General features: G+C 33.5%; 3 protein-coding genes across 12 annotated transcripts in view; 2 read left to right on the forward strand and 1 right to left on the reverse strand.

Moving 5' to 3' along the window:
• LOC143145152 (tyrosine-protein kinase receptor torso-like) overlaps positions 1-2,816 on the forward strand; it is a 19,810-nt gene extending 16,994 nt beyond the window's left edge. The window contains exons 16-18 of the mRNA XM_076308226.1: positions 199-413; positions 539-676; positions 1,100-2,816. Coding sequence (XP_076164341.1) covers positions 199-413; positions 539-676; positions 1,100-1,268 — 522 coding nt within the window. The 3' untranslated portion in view covers positions 1,269-2,816. The remainder of the gene's footprint in view (positions 1-198; positions 414-538; positions 677-1,099) is intronic.
• On the reverse strand, positions 882-13,381 carry Rme-8 (receptor mediated endocytosis 8). 2 transcript variants are annotated; one of them, XM_076308225.1, is made up of 18 exons: positions 12,951-13,381; positions 12,062-12,329; positions 11,013-11,858; positions 10,217-10,585; positions 9,665-10,075; positions 9,004-9,569; positions 7,961-8,876; positions 7,528-7,884; positions 7,251-7,442; positions 6,664-7,176; positions 5,940-6,518; positions 5,408-5,837; positions 5,049-5,331; positions 4,757-4,970; positions 4,459-4,644; positions 4,236-4,376; positions 3,729-3,969; positions 882-3,657 (listed from the first exon to the last, which is right to left on the reverse strand). In XM_076308225.1, the coding sequence occupies exons 1-18, from the start codon at positions 13,016-13,018 to the stop codon at positions 3,542-3,544; spliced, it is 6,696 nt and encodes a 2,231-aa protein (XP_076164340.1). In that variant the 5' UTR covers positions 13,019-13,381; the 3' UTR covers positions 882-3,541. The 2 variants fall into 2 exon arrangements, with proteins under 2 accessions (XP_076164340.1, XP_076164339.1); XM_076308224.1 differs by having other exon boundaries at positions 10,217-10,660.
• Positions 13,382-13,394: 13 nt separating this feature from the next.
• The window catches only part of LOC143145153 (angiogenic factor with G patch and FHA domains 1), a 51,771-nt gene continuing 43,325 nt past the window's right edge, over positions 13,395-21,840 (forward strand). For 3 of the 9 annotated variants that reach the window (XR_012991621.1, XR_012991620.1, XM_076308227.1), the window contains exons 1-8: positions 13,395-13,509; positions 14,111-14,308; positions 14,383-14,625; positions 14,723-14,881; positions 15,072-15,231; positions 15,526-15,686; positions 15,766-16,208; positions 16,622-16,721. Coding sequence is in view for 7 of the 9 variants with exons in the window: in XM_076308227.1 (XP_076164342.1) it covers positions 14,126-14,308; positions 14,383-14,625; positions 14,723-14,881; positions 15,072-15,231; positions 15,526-15,686; positions 15,766-16,208; positions 16,622-16,721 (1,449 nt within the window). In the remaining 2 variants the exon portion in view is untranslated. Of the gene's footprint in view, positions 13,510-13,638; positions 13,736-13,760; positions 13,827-13,927; positions 14,050-14,110; positions 14,309-14,382; positions 14,626-14,722; positions 14,882-14,950; positions 15,027-15,071; positions 15,232-15,525; positions 15,687-15,765; positions 16,209-16,621; positions 16,722-21,840 lie in introns of those variants that run through there. The other 6 variants (XM_076308233.1, XM_076308234.1, XM_076308232.1 and 3 more) reach the window with 6 other exon arrangements.

Consider the following 21,840-nt stretch of genomic DNA (forward strand, 5'->3'; position numbering starts at 1 on the left):
GCGTGTGTATTTATATATCTTTTGTTATAGTTTTTTTTCCTAACGAACAAAATATCTATCTAATTAAGCACCAGGTGCTGCGTTAATTATTTAATCGTCCACTGTCTTGTTCCATTACTTAACCATCCATTGTCTCGTTCCATTCTTTAATCATCTTGAGCATCTAATTTGTTATTAACGTTTGAAAACGGTTTACAGGAATTTCTGTCCTCGAGTCGAATAATCCATCGCGATCTAGCAGCCCGTAACATATTAATATGTGCAGACGGAATAGTAAAAATTTCCGACTTTGGGCTCAGTCGTGACGTTTACCAAGAGAATATGTACAGAAAAGAAGGAAACGGAAAGTTACCTTTAAAATGGATGGCAATCGAAGCATTGACCCATCAACTTTACACAACCCATAGCGACGTGTAAGTTATTTGATAGTAACAAAATTGTTACAATTATTAAATGCATTCCTAATAACGGTGAACCATTACGTTTGTTGGTGTTGCGAATGAACGAATTTTCGTAACGTATATGATTTTCCCTCCAGATGGTCATTTGGTATTTTACTGTGGGAAATTGTTACAATGGGCGCTGTCCCGTATCCTGGGATTTCCACTGATGCAATTCTGAAGCTTTTGAAATCCGGTTACAGAATGGAACGTCCGTTAAACTGTGGAGTAGAGCTGTACGTAAAATGAAAGTTCGAACAAGTAAAAATAAGAGACAGATCACAGAAACGATTTATTAAATAATACCTCGATTGTTTCCTCAACTTTGGAAATAAAATTCCCAACAGGTTGATCAGTTATCGATTCACCAAATGATAGAAGTAACCGTAAACTTATAATAATCGATCGAACGTACAATAACCGTGATAAAATTATCGAATGTCTTTCGTATCACAATTTATTCGTAATTTACATTACAATAATCGATAATCTCGTTGATTTAAAAGCGATACTCGGAAGTGATATTTTCTTCGATCGACACACATCGGTGAACGTGTTAAAAGACGTTGAATCTGATTTCTCGTCCTTTTGGAAGTAATTCAATTTTATTCGATAGTGATCGCCGAATAATCAATGAATCGTAACACTGTTCGTTGCAGGTACGATATAATGCTCTCTTGCTGGAACATACGGCCCCATAGTAGACCCACGTTTACACAATTAAAAGAAAAGGTGGATAAATTGCTCTCCTGTTACTCGGAGACTAAGTACTTGAACATGAACGAGATTCTGTACAACGATCAAGATCAGTATCGTTTGGTCGATTAACGATACACGCGAAGTAACAACGCAAGTGTAAACGATACATACGTAAGAAACAGGGAAAATGGCGTTTCGCGGGAGCGTGCCACGAATATTGTACCATGTGCAAAATCGTTTATTTTCTAATTGTACGTACAATAATCTGTGGTATAACTTCTTTCATATACATATGTGTATATACAATATCTTAATCTCGACCTTAAGAACTCAAGCGCAAATACATAAAAATAACTAAGGCTTCTCCCATATTTGTTCATGGTTACTCGACTGGCGGTAACAATATTACACACGGTACACTGAAACCATGCCCAATTGATTTCTTTCATATTTTGTTCTCACTTGCTCGATGACGAAGAATATGTTCACTTTGTCCGATTGAACGCTCGGCTTGTTCTGTTCTCTAATTAATTCGATCGACGAATCGAGCGTACGCGAGCGAACGAGGGGTTACGTTCACGTGAACCCCCTGTGTGACCTATGTCGGAAAATTTACGGACTCTAAGAGGAACTCGGTTTGTCCGCCTTCTATCAGAACTGCAAATATAAAAAATTTATACGGTGCATTCAACGGGCACGCACGTTGCCATTACGAAAGGAACTATCGTCGTTCTTTCATTGGTGCCGGGAGCGCTCGACTCCTCGATCCGGAGTAGCAAAAATTGTATTACAATTGTTGGATGGCATGCGAACAGCAACGCAAACGCTTGTAATTGCATCCTAAGGTTCTACGGTTGTTCGATACCGCTGGCTCAATCGCATCGTTAAAATACTAAAAATTGATATGAAAAAGAGGAACTCCCTACCCATGGAACCTACTCCATTCGATAGATCCTCGTTTTAGTATCACCGAGAAGTTTTAGCGCTTTTTTCGGTCTTAAGCGTCAATGAAACGTTCAACAAAAATACACCTACTTAATATATAAACATTTTAAGAAAACGAAAGAGAAATAGAAAACATATACACTGTATTGGAAACAACGACTGAATACGTTTAAAGTGTACATTCGATTTTTCCCATTAAGATTATGTTCATCTAATATTTCGTTTTTTTTCTTCTTCTCTTCTTTACAATCGATTAACTCGTTACCAGGCATCCAATATACACTCGTGATTTCTTAGAAAATTCGTTGGAAAAATGACGCGGCATGAAATCACCACGCGAAAAGTAACAGCGAACGGATTTTACATTAGAAAATTTCACAGAACAGAGTGTATTCATATTTTTGTTTGTATTAAATCTAAAGTGTTTGCTATCGTCGAAAAATTTCTCAATGTGTTTGAACAAAGTGAAAGCATTTTGCAGTACTAAAAAATGCGATTAACCCCTGAGAGTATATTATTAAATCAAGTATATTATAACGTTTCCATGTAATGATAATGGTAATAAAACATGGGTGACATATGGGACTCTGAATATTTGAAATTTGGACCGTATAGGTACTGTCTTCGTTTATAAGTATTTAAAATACATATAATACATTCTTTAAAAGTCTTCCAAGGAGTACTAATCACACTTAAATACAGCAACAATGCTAAATATTGCACGCTATTTTTCTGTTCGCCATGAATGTGAATTTCTTAAAACATATTTCTTTTACCATAAAAGTAATTTATGCACGTGTTTCCCATTACACTCTTTTCACAATTCAAATGCTATCACAGAGAAAATTGTTGCACTACGTTTAAATTTTTGCGTAATAAGTGTCTTATTTTGCTCGCATTTTTAATTTCAACAGGTTGCACAGGTTTTCAAAGGACACACATTGTTCATTCATGATATTACTTTAACAGATAGATAGGTGTAATCTTTTGTATGGTATAAACAAATTCTTATAACGTAAATTCTCAATTTTGTAATGAATATGAAAACTTGTATCAGAAGATTTATCAAGTACAAAACAAATCTTTGTTTAGGAAAACTTTAGAATCGACAAGGGAACATTCTTTCAAGGGATATTTTTCTAGAAAAATTTGTTTAATAATAGACTTTCATTGAATACTATCTTTTGCCACACGCTAACGCCGCTGGAAAGAATGACATTATTTACGTAATTATATAATCTGCCTATACAGCATAATAAAGAGTATCGTTATATATATCATAATAATCTTAATATAAATGTAAATTTAACAAAAACATTATTCGATTGATAAATTCCTTATTTTAAGGAGCCGAAAATCACAGGCAATGTAGTCTTTATATCGATAGGATTTATCGATAGGAATTTCAGGATTGACATTCTTACTGCATTTCGTTTTTACTTGCGATGTTACCTATATCAGATACTATCATTCCTATTAATTAAAGTATCTTCTTTCTCAACTGGTGGTGGGCCAGTAGTTAGAGTGTTACTTGGACCAGCCGTTAAATAACCAGCAGACACCGGCGCTCCAGCTATGCATTACAATTTGTGTGTAAATATTTTATACAAATATATTGTATAACACATTATATGTATATCTTACCAGTAAGGTAACCAGTATTGCCAGTAGTAACAAAGAACAGATCGTGCAGCTGATCTTTGTATTCTGCCCAGATAGTTGATTTTTCCAGTATAGCATTTACTTTTTCTCCTAACAACAAACTTTTAGTCATAGCTTTCAAAGCTTTAACTATTTGAGCTTTGGTTGATGCAGGAATTTCAATAACATCTAATCGTTCATCTAATATATTTAACAGATAAGGTACCATTTCAGCATCCAAAGCCTAAATGATAAGGTATAAAATGAAAACAATGTATTTTTTTATTTAATACAATAAACTCTTGATTATCCGAAGGGACTCGGGAAGTAAATTATCCGAATAATCGAATGTCCGATTATTCCAAAAAAAAAAGAAAAAAAAAAATGATTAACATTCTTATACTCTCAGATAATCAGTAAACTAGATATGTAAAATGTAATATTTAGAATTTAATACTAATTTTTGTATTTAAATAAAAAATCTTTAGAAACATTACAAGTTCAACTCGCCTGTTTTATAAGTCTATCTTCATTAGTCGAAAATAGCCTATTTAACGTCTCGCACGCTATTGCTATCATATCGCGTCTAGATTGCATAGCATGTTTCAATGGGCTTATACATTCCGTTTGACAAATCGATGATATACAAGTCTGAAAGATGTAATTAAGTAGTTTGCATCAATATTAATGAATTTGGTCTGATATTCAATACAAAGGATGTTAACAAACTTACTTCGCTCGCTGCTAGTTCATTAAGTATTAATAACGCAGTTTTATACACAAGTGGTTGATTATTTTGCATTGCCATTTGTCGACACAATCTAGGAATGTGGCCTAATGATGGAACTTGGTCTGCTAAACTTGGTTGTGCTTGGAGTAGAGATACTAATGCTTGAGTCGTTAATTCCAACATATCAGGCTATTTATACAAATATTATAAAATAAGATGTTAATTTGTAAAATATTAAATATTACCAAGAAATGGACAGATTTTCTATTTATGGCAGATTAAAGATCGATTTTACACTTACATCAGTTTTTTCTTTGGACATAAGTGTTAACGTTGTATCCATAAGTTCGCTTAAAAATTCTTTAGGTTTTCTAAGACCCCATGCAGGGCTGGCTATAAACAATCTCAAATATACACCTCCCACTACAGGCTCATTTGTTGCAATATCAATATTATTTTGTGTATCAGGTAGTTTTAATATTGCATTAGGATTTCTCCTTTGCAATGCATAATATCTAGAAGAAATTGTGTATTGTTATAACGCAATTAAATGTTTAGAAAATTATTGGTACTTTAAAACAACGTTCACGTACTCTTCTTTTAATTCAGCCACAATTCTAGAAGCTTTGATTTTGGCATTGTCATCCCAAATCAACTCAGGATTTTCATGTTTTGTTTCAAACATATGCACGCATTGTTTAGGAGCATCTCTAATCGCTTCACTAAATAATTTAGGTAAAAATTTAGATAAGTCAAGTTTTACTTTCGGTCCAGCCAACTTGTCAGATGACATTTTGCCAAGCATTTCTGCGGCTGTTTCGCGTATTTGAGTATTACTTGAATTGCAGAATAGATCAAGGACATACACAACAGCTCCTAAAAATTTATATCAATTTTATTTTTAGAAGATAATATAGAGTAAGTATGTGATGCAAAACTTATATTCATTTACCTTTAGCCAGTGCATCTTTTACGATTTTTGTAGAGCTCATTAGAGCATATAAGGTTTCCAGTATAAGAAGCTGACATTCCTTTAATGTATTTAAAGCTAATAACAAATGCACTATAACTTCATTTGCTGCAATATCATCCACACATTCTTGATTCTTTGTAACATTGTTAATTACTTCAAGTGCGTTTTTTTGAATCAATTTGAAATTATTGCAACTTAAAAGTCCAAATAATAATCTGAAATGTCCTATACACTGTAATTCTATTCCTGGATTATTTTTAATCACATTTCTTAAAGCTTCTAGACACATAGCAATATGTTCTAGTTTTTCTTGATCTTTCTTAACTAATGCTACATTTCTCACTGATGTCAGGTATTCCCATGATCCAGATAAATAGTCGAGTAAGTTGATTGTAAAACTTTTAGGATTCTGTAAAATGTTAATTTTTTATGCATAAATATCGTTTTTTTTTTTTTTAATAAGATATGCATTTTAATATAATGGTTTCTCGCGATAACGCAAATACATTACCTCTATCGGAAATCCCGGTTGTTCGTTATATACTTTTACAAATATCTCTCCAATAATAAGTTCATTAGCATGAACGCTATATTTAAAATCGCTAAAATCGTGCTCGAAACTGTCACTGCCATTTAATCTTTCTTGTCGTTTAGCCTCCAAATATTCATTTAATTCTACTCTTGTTCCATTATCCCAAATTAAATATGGATTTGAGCAATTCGAGTTTAGAATTTTTAATATTTCCTCTGGTTTATTCTTTGCAAGTTGACGCGCAAGATAAGGCGTTAACAAACTTTCTAAAGCTGCAACTGTGACAGGATTGATGGGCGTTTCGTTTTCTTCCGACGTGTAACCACCTAATCTAACACAAGCTCGAACGGCTAATTTAGCTAAATTATTTGCCACTTCTTGACGATTTTCATCTTGGTTTCTTTCAACACCACCTTCTTCTAATGTATAATCATAATTAAACATAAATAGCAATAAATGCCACAAAGCACCAGATTGTAACAATTGCATTTGCAACACACTATCAGTAGCAAGAGAAGAAATACATTCTGTGGCCACTGAACATAATTTTGTTAAATGCTGTAAACAGGGGAGTGTATAAATTACTATAATTTAATTCATTCAAAGTTTCTAAATAACTTTAAGATTTATATAATTTCAATAATGATAGAAGTAGTATAAGTGGAGTTCATTTTAACTATTAAATTAAAATTAAATTACTAACCTTGAAATGTAGTATTCTACAGAGATCTTTAACTAGTTGTGGTAATTCAATAATTCTGTCTTTGCAGCCTCTAAATGATCCAGCAACCGAAAAACATCTAGTGATATGCATGCAAACTTGCACTGCTACATCAGTGTGTTTACTAGATTTATTTAAAACAGAAACACATCGCGTGTAAGCTTCTAACAAAATATCTAATCCTCCTTCTCTGCGAAGTTCCTCTGCATTCAAAGCAGAGCACTGTACTGTATGATATGCAAGTTCGCTAGCAGCAGCTAGTAGTGGCGCGGATTTTGAGAATAATTGTTCATCATCTGTTTCTAATTTGATTGTTTTGATTAATTGAGGATATCCAGCATACTTATAAGGTCTAAGTTCATCTGAATATCTATGGAAAAGAATGCTCTGTGTTTTTAAGATTAGCACTATGTTGTCAGGATTTGGACCATCAGTGGACCAGCAACTTCGACTACATAAAAATTCGTATGCTTGATTGACAGCCTCAAATTTATCCTACAAACAAAAGTATATTTCCGTAAGATAGATTTTAATATTTTGATATTAATAATAATTATATATCAACTTACTCGGCCTTGCGGATTCTTATCGGGATGATACATTTGCGCAAGTTTATAATATGACTTTCTAACTTCAGCCTCATTATGTTGTTTTCCACTAGTCAATTGAAGAGCTTTATAGGCTTCATCCACTGTCATTAGTGGTGGTTTTTTCTCTACTTCTTTTTTCCATGTATCTAATACATCTTTAAACAGTCGCACCTAAGTATTAAATATTACTACATCAAATGTATTCTAGAGTTTTAGATATGAATATTTTGAAATGACTTGTTTCGCATTAACTTACTGGTTCAGGAATAGGCCATTGTGGAAATCTTACAGTATCACAAAGATGGCGCAGATAAAATATTTGACAGAACAATTCCTTTTCTAATTGTGGGTACCTTATAGCAGGTATAGCAATATACTGATACCTAGCCATAGTATGACTTCTTAATTTTGGAGAGAAATCTGCGATATGTGTTGCTATTTTTTCAATAAGCATTCTTCTCATTTCAGCATTCCAAATAGCTTCCGGTGTATCGAAATCACCGAGGAATATTTGTGCAAATTTCTCCGCGCCATGATTTTCTAAGTAACTAACCATTGCATCGGGTAAAAGTTGCCCAAGAATACTTCGCTGCATAATATCAGGTGATACGTTCTATAAAAATATCAAAACAGGTTACACAATGACTGTCTTACTTTTACTAAAAATGCGAGTTTTCTTATACACTTACATCATCGCTTCTAAAAGCTTGTTTTGTGTGTGTTGTTTGTAAAAATCTTGCTACTGGTAAAACATTAGAACCAGTATACATTAATATGAAGTAGAAAACACCAGTAAGATAAATTTTTGAAACATCTGCATTATCCCACATTATTTCACATAACAAAGTAGCTACTTTCTCAACTAAAACCGGATCAAAAGTTAATAAAAGTTGAACAATATGAGGTAGACACTGAAGATCAGATAACAACCGCTTCATACGCGGTAGGGGTCTGATTACCGCGTCATCAACATCCCTACTTGGAAAATATTCGCACATTGTGATTAAAATATTTAGAATTAAAGTTGCCAATTCACTTTCATTTATTACTGATACTCCTTTCGCAACTAACGTCCATTTTAATTGCGGAACTTGCGAAACCATTCTCCAACCATCTAATCCTTGTGCCCAAACTTTTGTTTTGTGTGTAATTTGATTTGTTAGATACAATTCTTTTAAATCTTTTAAGCTTATAGGTCCTTTCCGTTGATCTCCATCATTATAGTACCATTCTTTCTCCATAATTGGTTGCTGCTGTGATCCTGCTTCTATCACATTAGTTTGTGCAGGTACAACTGCCCGAGCTGTATGTAAATGAGCTAATGTCAAGAGATCCACTAATATGCGCACGCCGTTTTGATCCATTATATCTTTCACATTTCTTCTGTGTAATATAAGTTTATTTATGAACATGACTAGCCTATCACGTTCCATTCTGTCCGAACAGCGTTCCAGCATTCCTACAATATACTTTGTATCCGAAAATGGACCTATATCTTCGTAATATCGCTCATATACTATAGTCATTGCTTGTAAGCAAAGGCACTTCATTTCAACTTTTGTTGTTAATATGAATCTATGGTACAAGTCGTTAAAAAATTCATACCTATGGTAAAAGTAATAATTTTTTATTTAACATGTATTGAAAATGAATTCAACAAATAAAAGTAGCACTATAGCCATCTACCGAATGTTTTATTGTACTATAAAAAGAAATTAAAATTATAACATACGATTTTCTTATTGGACTGTCTGGACTATCTTTTTCCAACAAAAGCCTCAAGTAATAATCACCAATCTTCACTTCATCCGACAGGCACTGGTACTGTACTTCAAATTCCCTATGATTCCAGGCGATTAGAGTTCCACCTGCTAAATCTTTATCAGAACTGAATGCACGAATTTCGTTTTCAAGCGCTGTTCTCAATTCCTCCCGTGTTTTATGGTTCCAAATTAAATTCGGCAGTGAATGATCCTGATTAAATTTATAGTAAAACAAATTCCAATTTGCTTCCGATTTGATTCTCTCTCTGCGTTTTCTTAATACTATTGGACGTTCCTTAATTTTCTCTTTACGTTCAATACCAATTCTGGCTCCCCAGTGTTGAAGAGCATGCTCAACATGTTTTTCAACCACACGCATTTGACGTTCGATAGCAATCCACTGCGGACTTTTCTTATTTTTCGATGCATGATCTATTGCTATCTTCAAGTTGTCGCGATTATTTAATCTTTCTTTCTCAAGAAATGAATCGGGGACTTTTTCGTCAGAGTCTAAGTAATTTAATAAACCAACAGGCTGTACAAATGCACAATGAACACAAACTTAGATATTTTCATTTTTGTAATTAAATGAAAATAAGATTATAACTTCAGTCAATAATATTAATTTACCATGATCCTTTTCAATAGACCCATAGCTGTAGGATGTCCTGTAATCCAAAGTCCTACGAGATGCCTACACAACTGTCTATGTGTTAACAGTCTACCATCAGTACCAAGAGTAAAAAGACTACTCAAAAGATGTCTTGGTAAAGCTCCCTCAGCAAGTGCAAGTTTTTGCATTTTTGCTGCAATCTCTGGTGCACCCTCTTCAATAATTGCTCTCATTATTAATCCAGCACCTTTGACAATAGCTAATGATGGATGTTGGAACAATTTAAAAAGTGACCTGCCTCTTGCAGCAACCATTTCTAGAAGGTTGTCAAAATGTTTACCATCAGTTGTTTCACTATATGGCACACATAGAGCAAAAGTTAAGAGATCAAGCATGGCAGAAACTACTAGAGCACTTGTACCATGATTCTGAAATATTTAATAAAATAATGATATCATCATGTATACAAGAAGAGTTATTGAAAAATACTATATATATACAACATTAATCTGTATGACAAGAATTACTTTTAAAAAGAAAGATAAAGAACATTGAATTTTAACACTTACAATATGGTTAACCCACATATCAAGTAAGCTTTCCAAGAATTTATTACTGCTGAGAAGACTACTTTTATTTAACTGTTCTTGTTTTAAATCACAATCATCATGCATTGGTTGCATAAGAGCACAAATACAATCTATAGCAGCTTGTGTTATACCATAGTTTTGTTTGTTTAAAGCTTTTACAACTTTGTGTCCAATAGCTTCTCTAAACCCAGGAAGAGTTGTAAATGAAGCAAAACCAATTTTACTAGCAACCAATCTTCTTATAGCATGGAATTGGGCTTCTATTTCATTATTTTTTTCCAAATCTTTATTGACCAACATATATAAAGCTCCAAGAATAATTTTATCTTTATTTTCAGTAAAAAGGCCCTGCAAGTAGTTATTCACCGAATGAATTATTTGAAGTTGCAACGTAGTTACAGTCCATTCAAGCGGTATAACATCCTGGACAAAAAAAGAAAATATACTTGTAGTTTATTGTAAAATCTATTAATACAAGTAGACGTAACTTGATTTTAAATTTAATAATTCTTGAGAATACTAGATGAAAAGACTGATATTGAAATTAAACAATAACATTCAAAAATAAAACATGTATTATTACAAATCGTTTTGTACATGTAGTATAGATTCAAGTTTAATTCATTTATAATTGAAATTTTCAATTTGATCTCATAAGTATGTTTTTAAAAAACATCACCGCTTCAATGTACTGTACCAATGTATACATTCATATAAGAGTAAATACAACACTACATGTAAAACATATATACATATAACATTTAATTAGTCTCACATCTTGGGTTACAGAGTAATTAAGACCACTGTAGGGAATATTTGTGTTGAATCTTTCCAGAATCTCAGTAAAAGTACGTCCACTGGGTGGCTGTTGAAGAAACTTAACGTGAGATATTTCAACTTCTTCATCAACAGGTAAATTAAGAGGTCCAAGTCTCTTTCCTCTATCTACTGGATACATTCTGACATGAACGTCCCTGTTACCAGATGCTCTAACACCATCCAATAAGGATGCTAACAGGGAGTCCCTATCTGTTGCAGTATAACTGCGTGTTTGACCATTAAGATAATGTATAGTAAATAATTGTGGGTTTTCATTATCACGGATCAGAGAAAAAATATCCGATAAAGGTCTAAGAGTACAAACATTATATGTCTGAGGATCTCTCTCCAACAAACAAGTATCTGAAAGACAAAGAGTTCTTCTCTGAGACTCTATGTGTCTAGATGAATATTTGTGAACAGTGAATTCTGATACGCTTGTTATATGTTCATCTCCACTAAACTTGCCCAATCTCTGAGCAACAAAATCATCTAGTTTGATTGGTTCTTTCAAAACTTTTATGTTGATACCCAAATTGTTCAAAGCTGATTCCAGAAGCTTTTTTTTAATTTCATCCATATACTGAGAAGCAAAGAGATGTAAACGTCCAAATCCGCCACATACAATTACAAATCCATTAGGATAATCTTTCATTGTAGCAATCCCTTCAAAATCTTTATAACAATAACTGGCTAATACCAGGTTAGTTGCTGGATCTAATTGGTCAAGACTATATGGTGTCACTTCTAATACAACAGGTAGTCTTGTATCTGACCAATGATGCTTATAAGCTTGGTACCTCTATCAAAAAAAAAAAAAGTATTATAATTTATATTCATTAATATGGTTTGAAGAAACTATTTGAGCTTTATTCAGTTGCAATGCAATACAGAACATTTTAATCAAGATACTACTGACCATATGGCTATGCTGATAACAAGTTTGAATAAATTTTGATTTTAAACTTTTCACTATAAATATTACATGAAGAATATGTAACTCACCAACATTTCTTTAGGTTTCTCAGCAAATTGATTCCTATATTTAAGAGACTCAGTTAATAAATGAGCTCTATATTCTGAACTAAACTTCATATTGTCAACTTTACGTTCTTTACGCATTGTTATACTGAATTCATGTGAACCCAACTGATTTCTATTTGTTGGCTGCACACTTATAAAATCAGAATATTCCCATTTGTTTGTAACTTCTAATGTGGTAGGATTATATGTTGTTATACCCATGGATCCAATTGAAAAAATACGTTTATACCTATATCAGAAAAAGTAAGTGTTACTTTTCTCTGATATTAATATCATTTAATAAGATTAATATTCTGTAAAATATCTAAGACATATATTTTTATATGTAATAAGGATTTCTATCAAATAAAAGATGTAACTATATTTGAAGTAATAAGAAATCACAAAAATTGTTTGCAATATATTAAATTACATTATAATTTATTATAATTTATTTAATATTTAATATTAAAGTACATTATAAATAGATTAGTAACACTATCCATAAGATTGACACATGTTTATCATATCGATATTAGGATCTTTTCACTATAATATATATGCATTTAAGTAAGTTGATTAACTGTTTTTCATTACATTGTTGTAGTACAAAGTGTTAATTACTTTTATCGGCCTACTTGATCATTGTACAAGTACAAATGTATGCAACATGTATGCAAGTATGTATGTACACATTTTATAACAACGATTTGTTTTATTTTACAAGTAATTTGACAAATATTCAAAATCATATATAACTATATAATTCTATTGCGTGTCATAAAATTAATTACAAGTTGTTATATCGAATCATACAAAATCGTTCGAAACTTTCAACGAGGCGCAAAGATTAAAGAAACGAAACACTTACTTCCCTTTCCATGAGTGTTTCGTGACCAGAAAGCACGCCACATCCTGGTTATCCTTTATCGGCATCATTGTAACATGTCCTGACAATGCAATGCGCGTATTATCTTGAATAATGCCTTAACAAAACACTGATTACTGTCCGTAAAAGACAAGTAGCGTAGGAAGGACATTCGCATACGAATTGAAAAAGAATCACACGAAAATCATTTCTAAAACCGTCAATATGAGAAATATCACATACGCCTAAACCACGTGCACGATGTTTACTTTTATCTTACAAATGAATAGTATTTAGGCACTGTTTGATCGCATTTCACCCAACAAATGTCATTTTCAACGGCTCCATCAAACTGGAAGCGGCCATGATGCTCGGGGGGTGTTAACGAACAGCTGTTTCTAGATGGCAGAGCAGTCAGAGTAGGAAACTTCACATATTTACGTACATACGAAATCCACGCTTCTGTTTTTCCCGCTCATGTTAATGTACTTTCTATGCAGCAGTTTTCTATATTAATCATTTGTGAAGAAGGAGATACGAATTTTGTGGCATAACACCGAAGGTACAAAATCATAGTGTAAAAACATGTATAAATAGAATGTCTGGTTAATTCTTATTAATATGATTACACTACTGCTATGAATCGTAGGCTTTGTCGTGACATTTATTCATCTAATAAAATCATTCATCTTATGTGTCATGCTATGAATGAAAGTATACGTATGAGATACTGTAATTTAAGCGCAAGTTCAACAAATTTTAGCTTGCTTAGTAACTAAACGTGAAATGTAAAATTATGTTCTGTATCATATAAAGCATTAATTTCATTTATTTAATTTGTACTACATTTACTTTTATTTTATAAAACACAAGTATAATGTTCGTCTTTTTAATTTAAATCGTAAAATTTAAAGTTGTCGTATTATCTTAAGTATAGGTTATATAAGAGAAGTTCGATAATTTTGTTTACGAATCGACGAAAAAATGTAAAAATTTGCACATTTTATTACGTCATATGTTTTTGTCGTGCGAGACAAATCACAATTGACTTTTCAACAAAATTAATCATTAGAAATCCTGAACTTAAAAGAAACTTTATAATGTAAATAATACAAAGTATATATGAAATATGATATGTTAAAATCGTATTATCTTATTTTTAGTATATAACGTGAAAAATGATAGACAATAATGAACCTAGTGAAAGTGACGAAGGAGAAATAAAGTCAGATTTTGAAGAAGATTTTCAAGAAGAACTATGTGATGTTCCTCATGTTCTAAAATTTATTCAAAGAATGCGTGAACATATCAAAAAGCAAAACAAAAAAATTACTAAGTTACGAAGTAAACTTAACGAACAAGTAAGCATTACTTCTTTCATTACATCTTGCGTATTTAATTTATAGACATTGCTTTATATATACATATATTACAGAGAAATCAAAAATTATTAAAAAATAAAACATTAATTGATTATGGAACCCAAACAAATCCTTTGGAATACGAGAAGGATTCACATTTTTTACAAAATTGGAACACTAATAATGATAAAACTTCAACCAGTATTGTAGATCAAGTGAAAGAGGCAGCCGAAACTGCTTTATTGCAAACTGGTTTTGTTTACGAGGAAACTTCAGGGCTTTATTATGATTATAACAGTGGATATTATTATGATGCAGTAAGTATTTATTATAGTATTACAATGTAACACATATTTTTATAATAATATTATTAAATGGTTAATATTTAGATATTGTACAAAAAATGTGTTTCAGAAACAAGGTTTATATTATGACGGCAATTCAGGAACGTATTATTATTATGACGAAACTAGTAGGACTTATCAATTCCATAGTCAAGCTCAAGTAGCTGTTAATGAAGCATCCACGGATTGTCAAGGCAAGAAGGAGCAGAAAACTAGAAAGGCAAATAAGGTTGAGATTCATTCATATCTAAAATTTTTCTACAGAAAGTCGATCACAGATGAAAATTTTTGCTTCCAGGTTTTGGATGACATACATGAGTTAATAAATGGCCTTTCAAATATATCAATTGAAAAATGCAGGCGTCAAGCTCTAGGTAATTATCCTATGCTTTTAATATGCACACATGTCTCTCTTGTAGGATGAGGGGAAAAAACGCAAACTTGCAAAAAGAGAAGAACTGTTGGAAGATAATGAACTTGAAGAGGGTGAATGTTCAAGCAATGATAACAACAGCAATTCTAATGACATTACTCCAGAATTGTGTACTAGTAGTGACAGTGACCACGAAGAAGATCAAGGTTTATTTTTAATTTGTTTTTTAAAACGTCACTTGTTATAAAAGTGGAAGCTTTAGTTTGTTGATTTACAATTAACATTAGACAAAAAAAGTGTGGAAACAGCTGTTTAAAATATTTTCTTTTAATATTTTATAAATAGTATTGCTTTTAATCATAATCGGATAAAAATTACACGCACATTGAATATACTATACATAATACAAGTGTGCGTTTGCAAATAATATTTAATACATGCTATGAATTTTGAACATACTAGTTAATTGATAATTATACGAATAACATTTTTGATTTCAGATTTGGCAAAAGTATATCCGCCATGTATGAGAATCATTGTTAAAGAAACTAATCTGCCGAAATTAAAAGTTGGAAGTCTTTTCCTCGTTGCGTATACAGGCGGTTCCATCGGTCGAGAAGGTGACCATTCGGTAGTTATACCAGATATAAACGTTAGTAAAGTAAGTAATCATAAACGCAGATAATTGTTAGGAAGAATTTTGTATAAAGTAATATGTATACAAACTTTGTATGTTTTAGCATCATGCTCGATTTTTATACGATGAAGATAAAAAAGTTTATCAAATCATAGATTCGGGATCGAGAAATGGTACGTTTTTGAATGGTAAAAGACTGTCTGTAGCAAAACAGGAATCCGTTCTTTACGAAGTTTCACACGGCTCAATTATACAAGTTGGAAGCACGAAATTATTATGCCATATTCATGTTGGGAATGAAACTTGTGGTCATTGCGAGCCTGGGCTTCTCCAACATAACAATATTATAGAAGAAAACAAAACTTCTAAGAAAGAGCTTCATAAACAAGAATTAAGGCGACTGAAACATAAATTTGGCGTGGAAAAGGACAATGTTGCAACTGCAAGTCAATTAGCTTCAGGATATCAAGACCGAGCCCAAAATAGAAGACAGTGCATTGGTTCTTCTAATCATCATGCTAAAACGCAACAAAGTTCAATGGATATGTAAGTGACTTAATTGTTATGCAGAATTTACTGCATGTAAGAGATTTTAAACTTTTAAAAATTTTCATTGTACGAAGTATGTTACATTTTATATTGCACTATTTGAACATTATTTCTTGAATATTTTAAAGGGTGTTTTGTTTATATGAAAATAATAAGTATTAATAAATTAAGCATAATAGTAATTTATTAATATACGTTGTATCGTCTAGAAGCATATACAGTTTTTTTAAAATAACGAATGTGTTAGATCCAAGAAATTTTAGAAATAGTTCTATCATTTTTCTTTTTAGTTAGCTTTAATTTTAATTTGCTTGTTAGAATTTGTCTACTGGGAAACAAGAAATTTTTTACTTTTGTATTTACAAAGTTCTACTCTATAATGATTTACAATTCTTCATCACTATTTGTAGATCTATTGCAAAGGATAACAGAGGATTCAAGCTCTTATCGAAGATGGGTTGGACCGAGGGTCAGTCATTAGGAAAAGAAGGAGATGGCCGCACTGAACCGGTAAGTTTTTGATTCTCTACTTATTTCTAGCGTATTTCACAATGATCATTTTTGCTATGATCAATTTTACTAAATAATACCTTTATTGCACTAATGTATATTATACTATTAGATAATATTTCCGCGTCTATACGAATATAATTTTTGACTTCACTATATAAATATCTAACATTTTACTATGAAATTATAGTATTATTAAAATTTTACGTGATAGAAATAATAGTATGGTAGATAGTAAAATAATTTTGTAGGACAATTCTAGTTATTTCTAACAGTAATTTTATAATAACAAAATGAACAATTATAAGTACTTTCAAGGTTTACTTTACATTGAGTAGCAATAATTATTTTAGTAGCAAAAGTGCTGAAGTTATACAATGAAAATGAATTATATTATACCGAATAGATTACATTTGAATTATTCACATTTTTATCAGAAGTATTACTTAAAATTTGATAATCAATTACATCATTTTATTATATGATGAGAAAAAGTTTGGTTTATTTAAATTATGCTTCGTTATTAGTATTTCTGATTCTGTATTTATTTGATTCATTGTAAAATACGCTCTGTATTGACAAAGGAACTGTTTTTTCGACACGATAAGTTTTTCAATTTTATTTGACGGATTTCATGGATACCTACATTAATGTTTTTAAATCAAAGTGTTCTTTTCTTCTGCTCTAGATATTTGATCATTCTTGATAAGTACAAGTAATGTAAATTACGCATTTTCGATAAAATACTCCTTACCGTGTGTCTGTCAGAGATAATAAAATTTTTGTTTATTACATTAAAACAATATATAACTACGTGATATAATTTGAGTTCGAGAATCAATTATGTCATATTTTGTTCAAAATGTAAAAAATATATATGTATATATATAATTACTTCACGATCGCGTTAGAAATATCCAATTCTATTTATCTTATTACCCGTTCTCTCTTGTTTAAATGACCAACCGAAGAATTAGATGAAAAAGTATTTATATTTGTTTTCGATAGTTGAACGTTTCTATCGATTTGAATTAAGTGTATCGTTTTAAATATTATACTAATTACGTACTAAAAGACTATCGAGCATAGTTTTGTATGCGTAAATTTCAATTAGTCGGAGATTACAATACGTATTGCTAACGCAATTTTAAATGAAAGTAATAAAAAAAAAAAAAAAAAAAACAAATGTTTTTTGCATATGCGTCAGAGCCACTTTGACAACAGAGATTCGATATGCGTGGTATACCAGAGTGTTCGCGTTATTAGTTTGATCGTAAATGGTGAATTTTCGAAAAAAAAATGAAAGAGCAATAAGTTTTACTGTTTTTTTTTTATACGTAATGCAACGATAGGGACAAATTTAAAAAGTTTGTAATGATGGCCGCGAAACGATAATCTTATGACTTTCTTTCAAATTGATACCTATAATTTTTTTTCACATTTTATGACAGCTGATGGTAAGACGAATTCGACGATTTACTAGACGACAATTTTAATAAACAAAAGAGACAAAAATTAAGAGAAAATTGTTCGAGTTGTTGAACATTCAACAATACAACTCCGATTGTTGGGAGTTCGCGTTTATTTAATATCTTGTCAATCTGTCAGATTGGGTGGAGCTTAAAGAATAGGCTCAGTTTTTTTTTTAATTTTGTGAAATTCACAAGACCTGTTTGTTCCTATTCAATTATTCCCGAAATTACTATAACGAATTACATACCGCAATATTTACTACATAAATTCCCGATTTTGTCAGAAATATTATTAGTCACGAATTCCTCAAATAATATTCCCTTAATTTCCGCCTCCTTCGTATATTAAACCTTATCGTATTATAAAGTCCAAAAGGAATGACAAGCATCGATCAAAAAGAAGCCGTGGACATGGTCGTCTCACGGTCATCGTCTGCAAATTTTTAAAATTTCCACCAATAAAACATCGCGTGTAAAAAACGTCAAAATTCCTTCCTCTTCTATTTCCCTCTAAAATACTACCATTTCGCGAGAAAAACTCTGGGAACTGATAGCGCGAGCACCCTACGCGTTCCACGAGCTACCAGTCTCTAATTGCTCCCGAGTTACGACTCGATATTTCACAAACGGTAAACGGAGATTTGCGATCTACCTCGAAAGTGGATTATTTAAAATCTCCTTCGAAAGTGGGGGACGGTGTTTCGCCGGTCTCGTGGGCCCAGCGACGGCCCCACCACCGGTACAACGATTCAGGACTTCCGGTGTACGTCTTCCTTGCATAAAAGTGCTGACCCAATTGGCAATCGTCGTCCTTGCGCGACGACGCGCCGGGGCAGACGGTAGATTAGACGAGGGGGGTGGTTGGGGAGGACTTGTCGTATTGCGAGCGCGGGTGTCCGCGGAACGCGTCTCCCCCCACCTCTTCCAGGTCCCTCTACCCCCCTCCACCGGCGTTCGCAGCCGCGCGCGTATCAGCGTTGCCGCGAGAGATCACGGGTGACGTCACACGGCAATTGCGTGCACGGGACGCTCCTCGTTTCACGTTCTGCCGGGTCTCTCCGCGGGGCTCGGTGACAGCACGTGTGTCCAATGCAAAAGGTGCATACAAACGTGACAGTAGCTGTGACCGTGGCTACGGGCCACGACTGTGGTTGTGGCTGTGGGTTGTGTTGGCGGCGCTCGGCCACTCATTAGCCGGACGGTCGCGCCGGTTGCAATTCGCAATCCAGACTGGTTCGCCTTTTTCGCGCCGCGCTAAAAACTCCCGCTGCTTTGCTCACCCCCGTGGCTTTTCTCTCCGCTTCTCGCCCTACATGCCCCAGTGGCTCTCCCCTCCTCTCTTCTCCGCTACCCTACCCGCTCTCCCCGTTCCTTCCTCTCTCCGGCCGGACTCCCTCACTGACCCGTTGGATTCACACGCGCGCGTCACGCACACTACGATCGTCGCGGAAAAGCCAGACGGGCAAGCTGCTGTGCGGATCCTGGGCTGCTTACTCGTACGGCCGCATCGCATTTCGACGGCGACGAAACGAGCGCCGACGGCACGAGCAGAGCATTCGTATGATAACGAGCGTAACTCTGCGAGACATGAAACGGAATAGTAGGAAGGGGGAGGGGTGTGGGCCGCTTCGGGTGGGTAGTAGGGGGCGGAGAAACGAAAACGGGAGCAGCGGAGAGCGAGCGAGAGAGGCAGGGAGAGAGGTGCCCCGGGGTAATGAATGCAAATGTATTGAAATCCAAATCATTATTTTGTCTAGACGCATCGTATGCTCTATTGCACGCTCCGAGCTCAAGGAGGGGGCACACAAGTCGCGGGGGTGGATTAAGGGACTGGGGAAAGGGGACCCGTTGTTTTTTCCCGTCTCTGTGTACCTTGAAGCCACCGCTGCTAATTTGCTTGTACCTTTATCCTTGCGATGTCCGACGATTTCTCTTCAATTTTTTTTTTTTTTTTTTTTGTTCGCGTACGCGCTCTGTGTGCTGGGATGTGTTCTTCTTCGATCGAATTTGTCCGCGATCGTCTCTGCATTGGAATTCGCGTCTTTTTACTCGTTTCTTTTTTTTCGTTCGGTTCACGTTATTAAACTTTTTGAATGCACGTTGAATGCACCGAATGCATTTCGCGATTCGAACGGCACGGGGCACGCTGTAGGAAACGTTGGCACGGTTACAGGATAAGGATTCTTTTTTGCAAAAGATGACTTACCAATCTGTGGTAAATCGAAGAGAATCATCGCGCAGTAGTTATTTTACCGTTCACTTTGCAAATTTTAACAGATCGTATCGATGTAGAATAATTGAGCGCACGCTTAAGGATCTTTTCTTTTAATTTCGTTTCACATACGTGGAATTTCGTTTAGTAGATTCTCACCAGAGGCAACGTTTCGTTTGAATGAGAATTCGAATTTTTGTGCAACGAGTAGTTCAATTTTACTAGTAAAGTATTCAATAGTAGTTCAATTTTTATTAGTAAAGTATTATTTTTTCTGTTAGGATTTATTTCTTCTATTTTTTACAATAGAATTTTATATTTGTTTTTTTCCGTGGAGAATGATATTTCACACGGAGTGATTCTCTCAAGGAAAGATGAGAAAATATTATCGAACTATAATCGTATCGGTGTATTGGTCTTTTACGTCAAACGCAAAGTAATGTTACAAACGGTAACTGTCTTTACGTGTACAGAACCTTCTCGATACTGCTTCGTGTCTGAACGGATAGTATAAATCAAGCTTTAGAACGTGTGCGAAATAATTAGTATTCTCATGGGTCGGAGTTTTCCGCCTTCGGTGCTGGCAAGTGTGCTGAAATGCAGTGGAAGCAATTTTACGGATCATAAATGTATCCGGGGTGGAGCGTAATTCTTTGTGTAATTGAAAGGGAAGTGTTTCTTTATGAAAAGACAAGCGTAAGAGGTGTAATAAATTTTTTTCATACGAGGTCTCGTTTTCAAGAAAATCGTGATTAAATGTTCAATGTTTCTGAAATCTTTTCATCTACCAGTACTATAAGGAAATTCCGTTGTGCTTTTTGTTCGTTTCCTACGGTACTTTAACACGAACATAATGGGACATTGTATCAATTTCTACACAATATAAGTTCATTTTTCTCGAGAACCACGTGCCATTTTATAGCCAATTAATTTATTCAATTTGATCTTTCATTTCGACGATTTCCTTTCGATGCAGTTCGTATTAATATTTTTACTCTACGATACGTTCCCTTTCTTACAATATTATTTTATAATATCTACTTTTCATTTTCAAAAATTAATCTGTTCGTTCATCTGTAACTTCTTTTCGCACTTTAAAACAAATCTGCGACGTTTAATACGATATAAAATGTTAACCAATTAAAATTCAGACGACAAACTCGAATTTAATTTGAGCATTTTTTGGAAATTATCATTATACGGTGTATTTTCGAGATTCGAGTTCATTGAACAAAAATTTTGCAAACCTCTTTTACTATATAGCTAATTACAGTATTCCCTCTAAATACTTTTCATAAATAATTAGCAGCTGTTGTCGTTTTACTGCTTATTTGATCTGCATAAATAGTATTACGCGTCACGCAATTGAGACGACTCGTATCTTATTTTTAGATCAAATAAAATGATACAGGGAATCAATATTGTTAATTTCGTC

The sequence above is a fragment of the Ptiloglossa arizonensis genome, chromosome 4, assembly GCF_051014685.1.
Source record: "Ptiloglossa arizonensis isolate GNS036 chromosome 4, iyPtiAriz1_principal, whole genome shotgun sequence".
Taxonomy (NCBI): Eukaryota; Metazoa; Arthropoda; class Insecta; order Hymenoptera; family Colletidae; genus Ptiloglossa; species Ptiloglossa arizonensis.

Excerpts from the sequence above, each read along its gene's own strand:
- Rme-8 (XM_076308224.1), bottom strand. The coding sequence starts at position 13,018 with ATGATGCCGATAAAGGATAACCAGGATGTGGCGTGCTTTCTGGTCACG. Across the intron at positions 11,859-12,061 it reads AGAAACCTAAAGAAATGTTG|AGGTACCAAGCTTATAAGCA; the intron begins GTGAGTTACATA and ends TTTTTTTGATAG. Across the intron at positions 3,658-3,728 it reads CAATACTGGTTACCTTACTG|CTGGAGCGCCGGTGTCTGCT; the intron begins GTAAGATATACA and ends TGTAATGCATAG.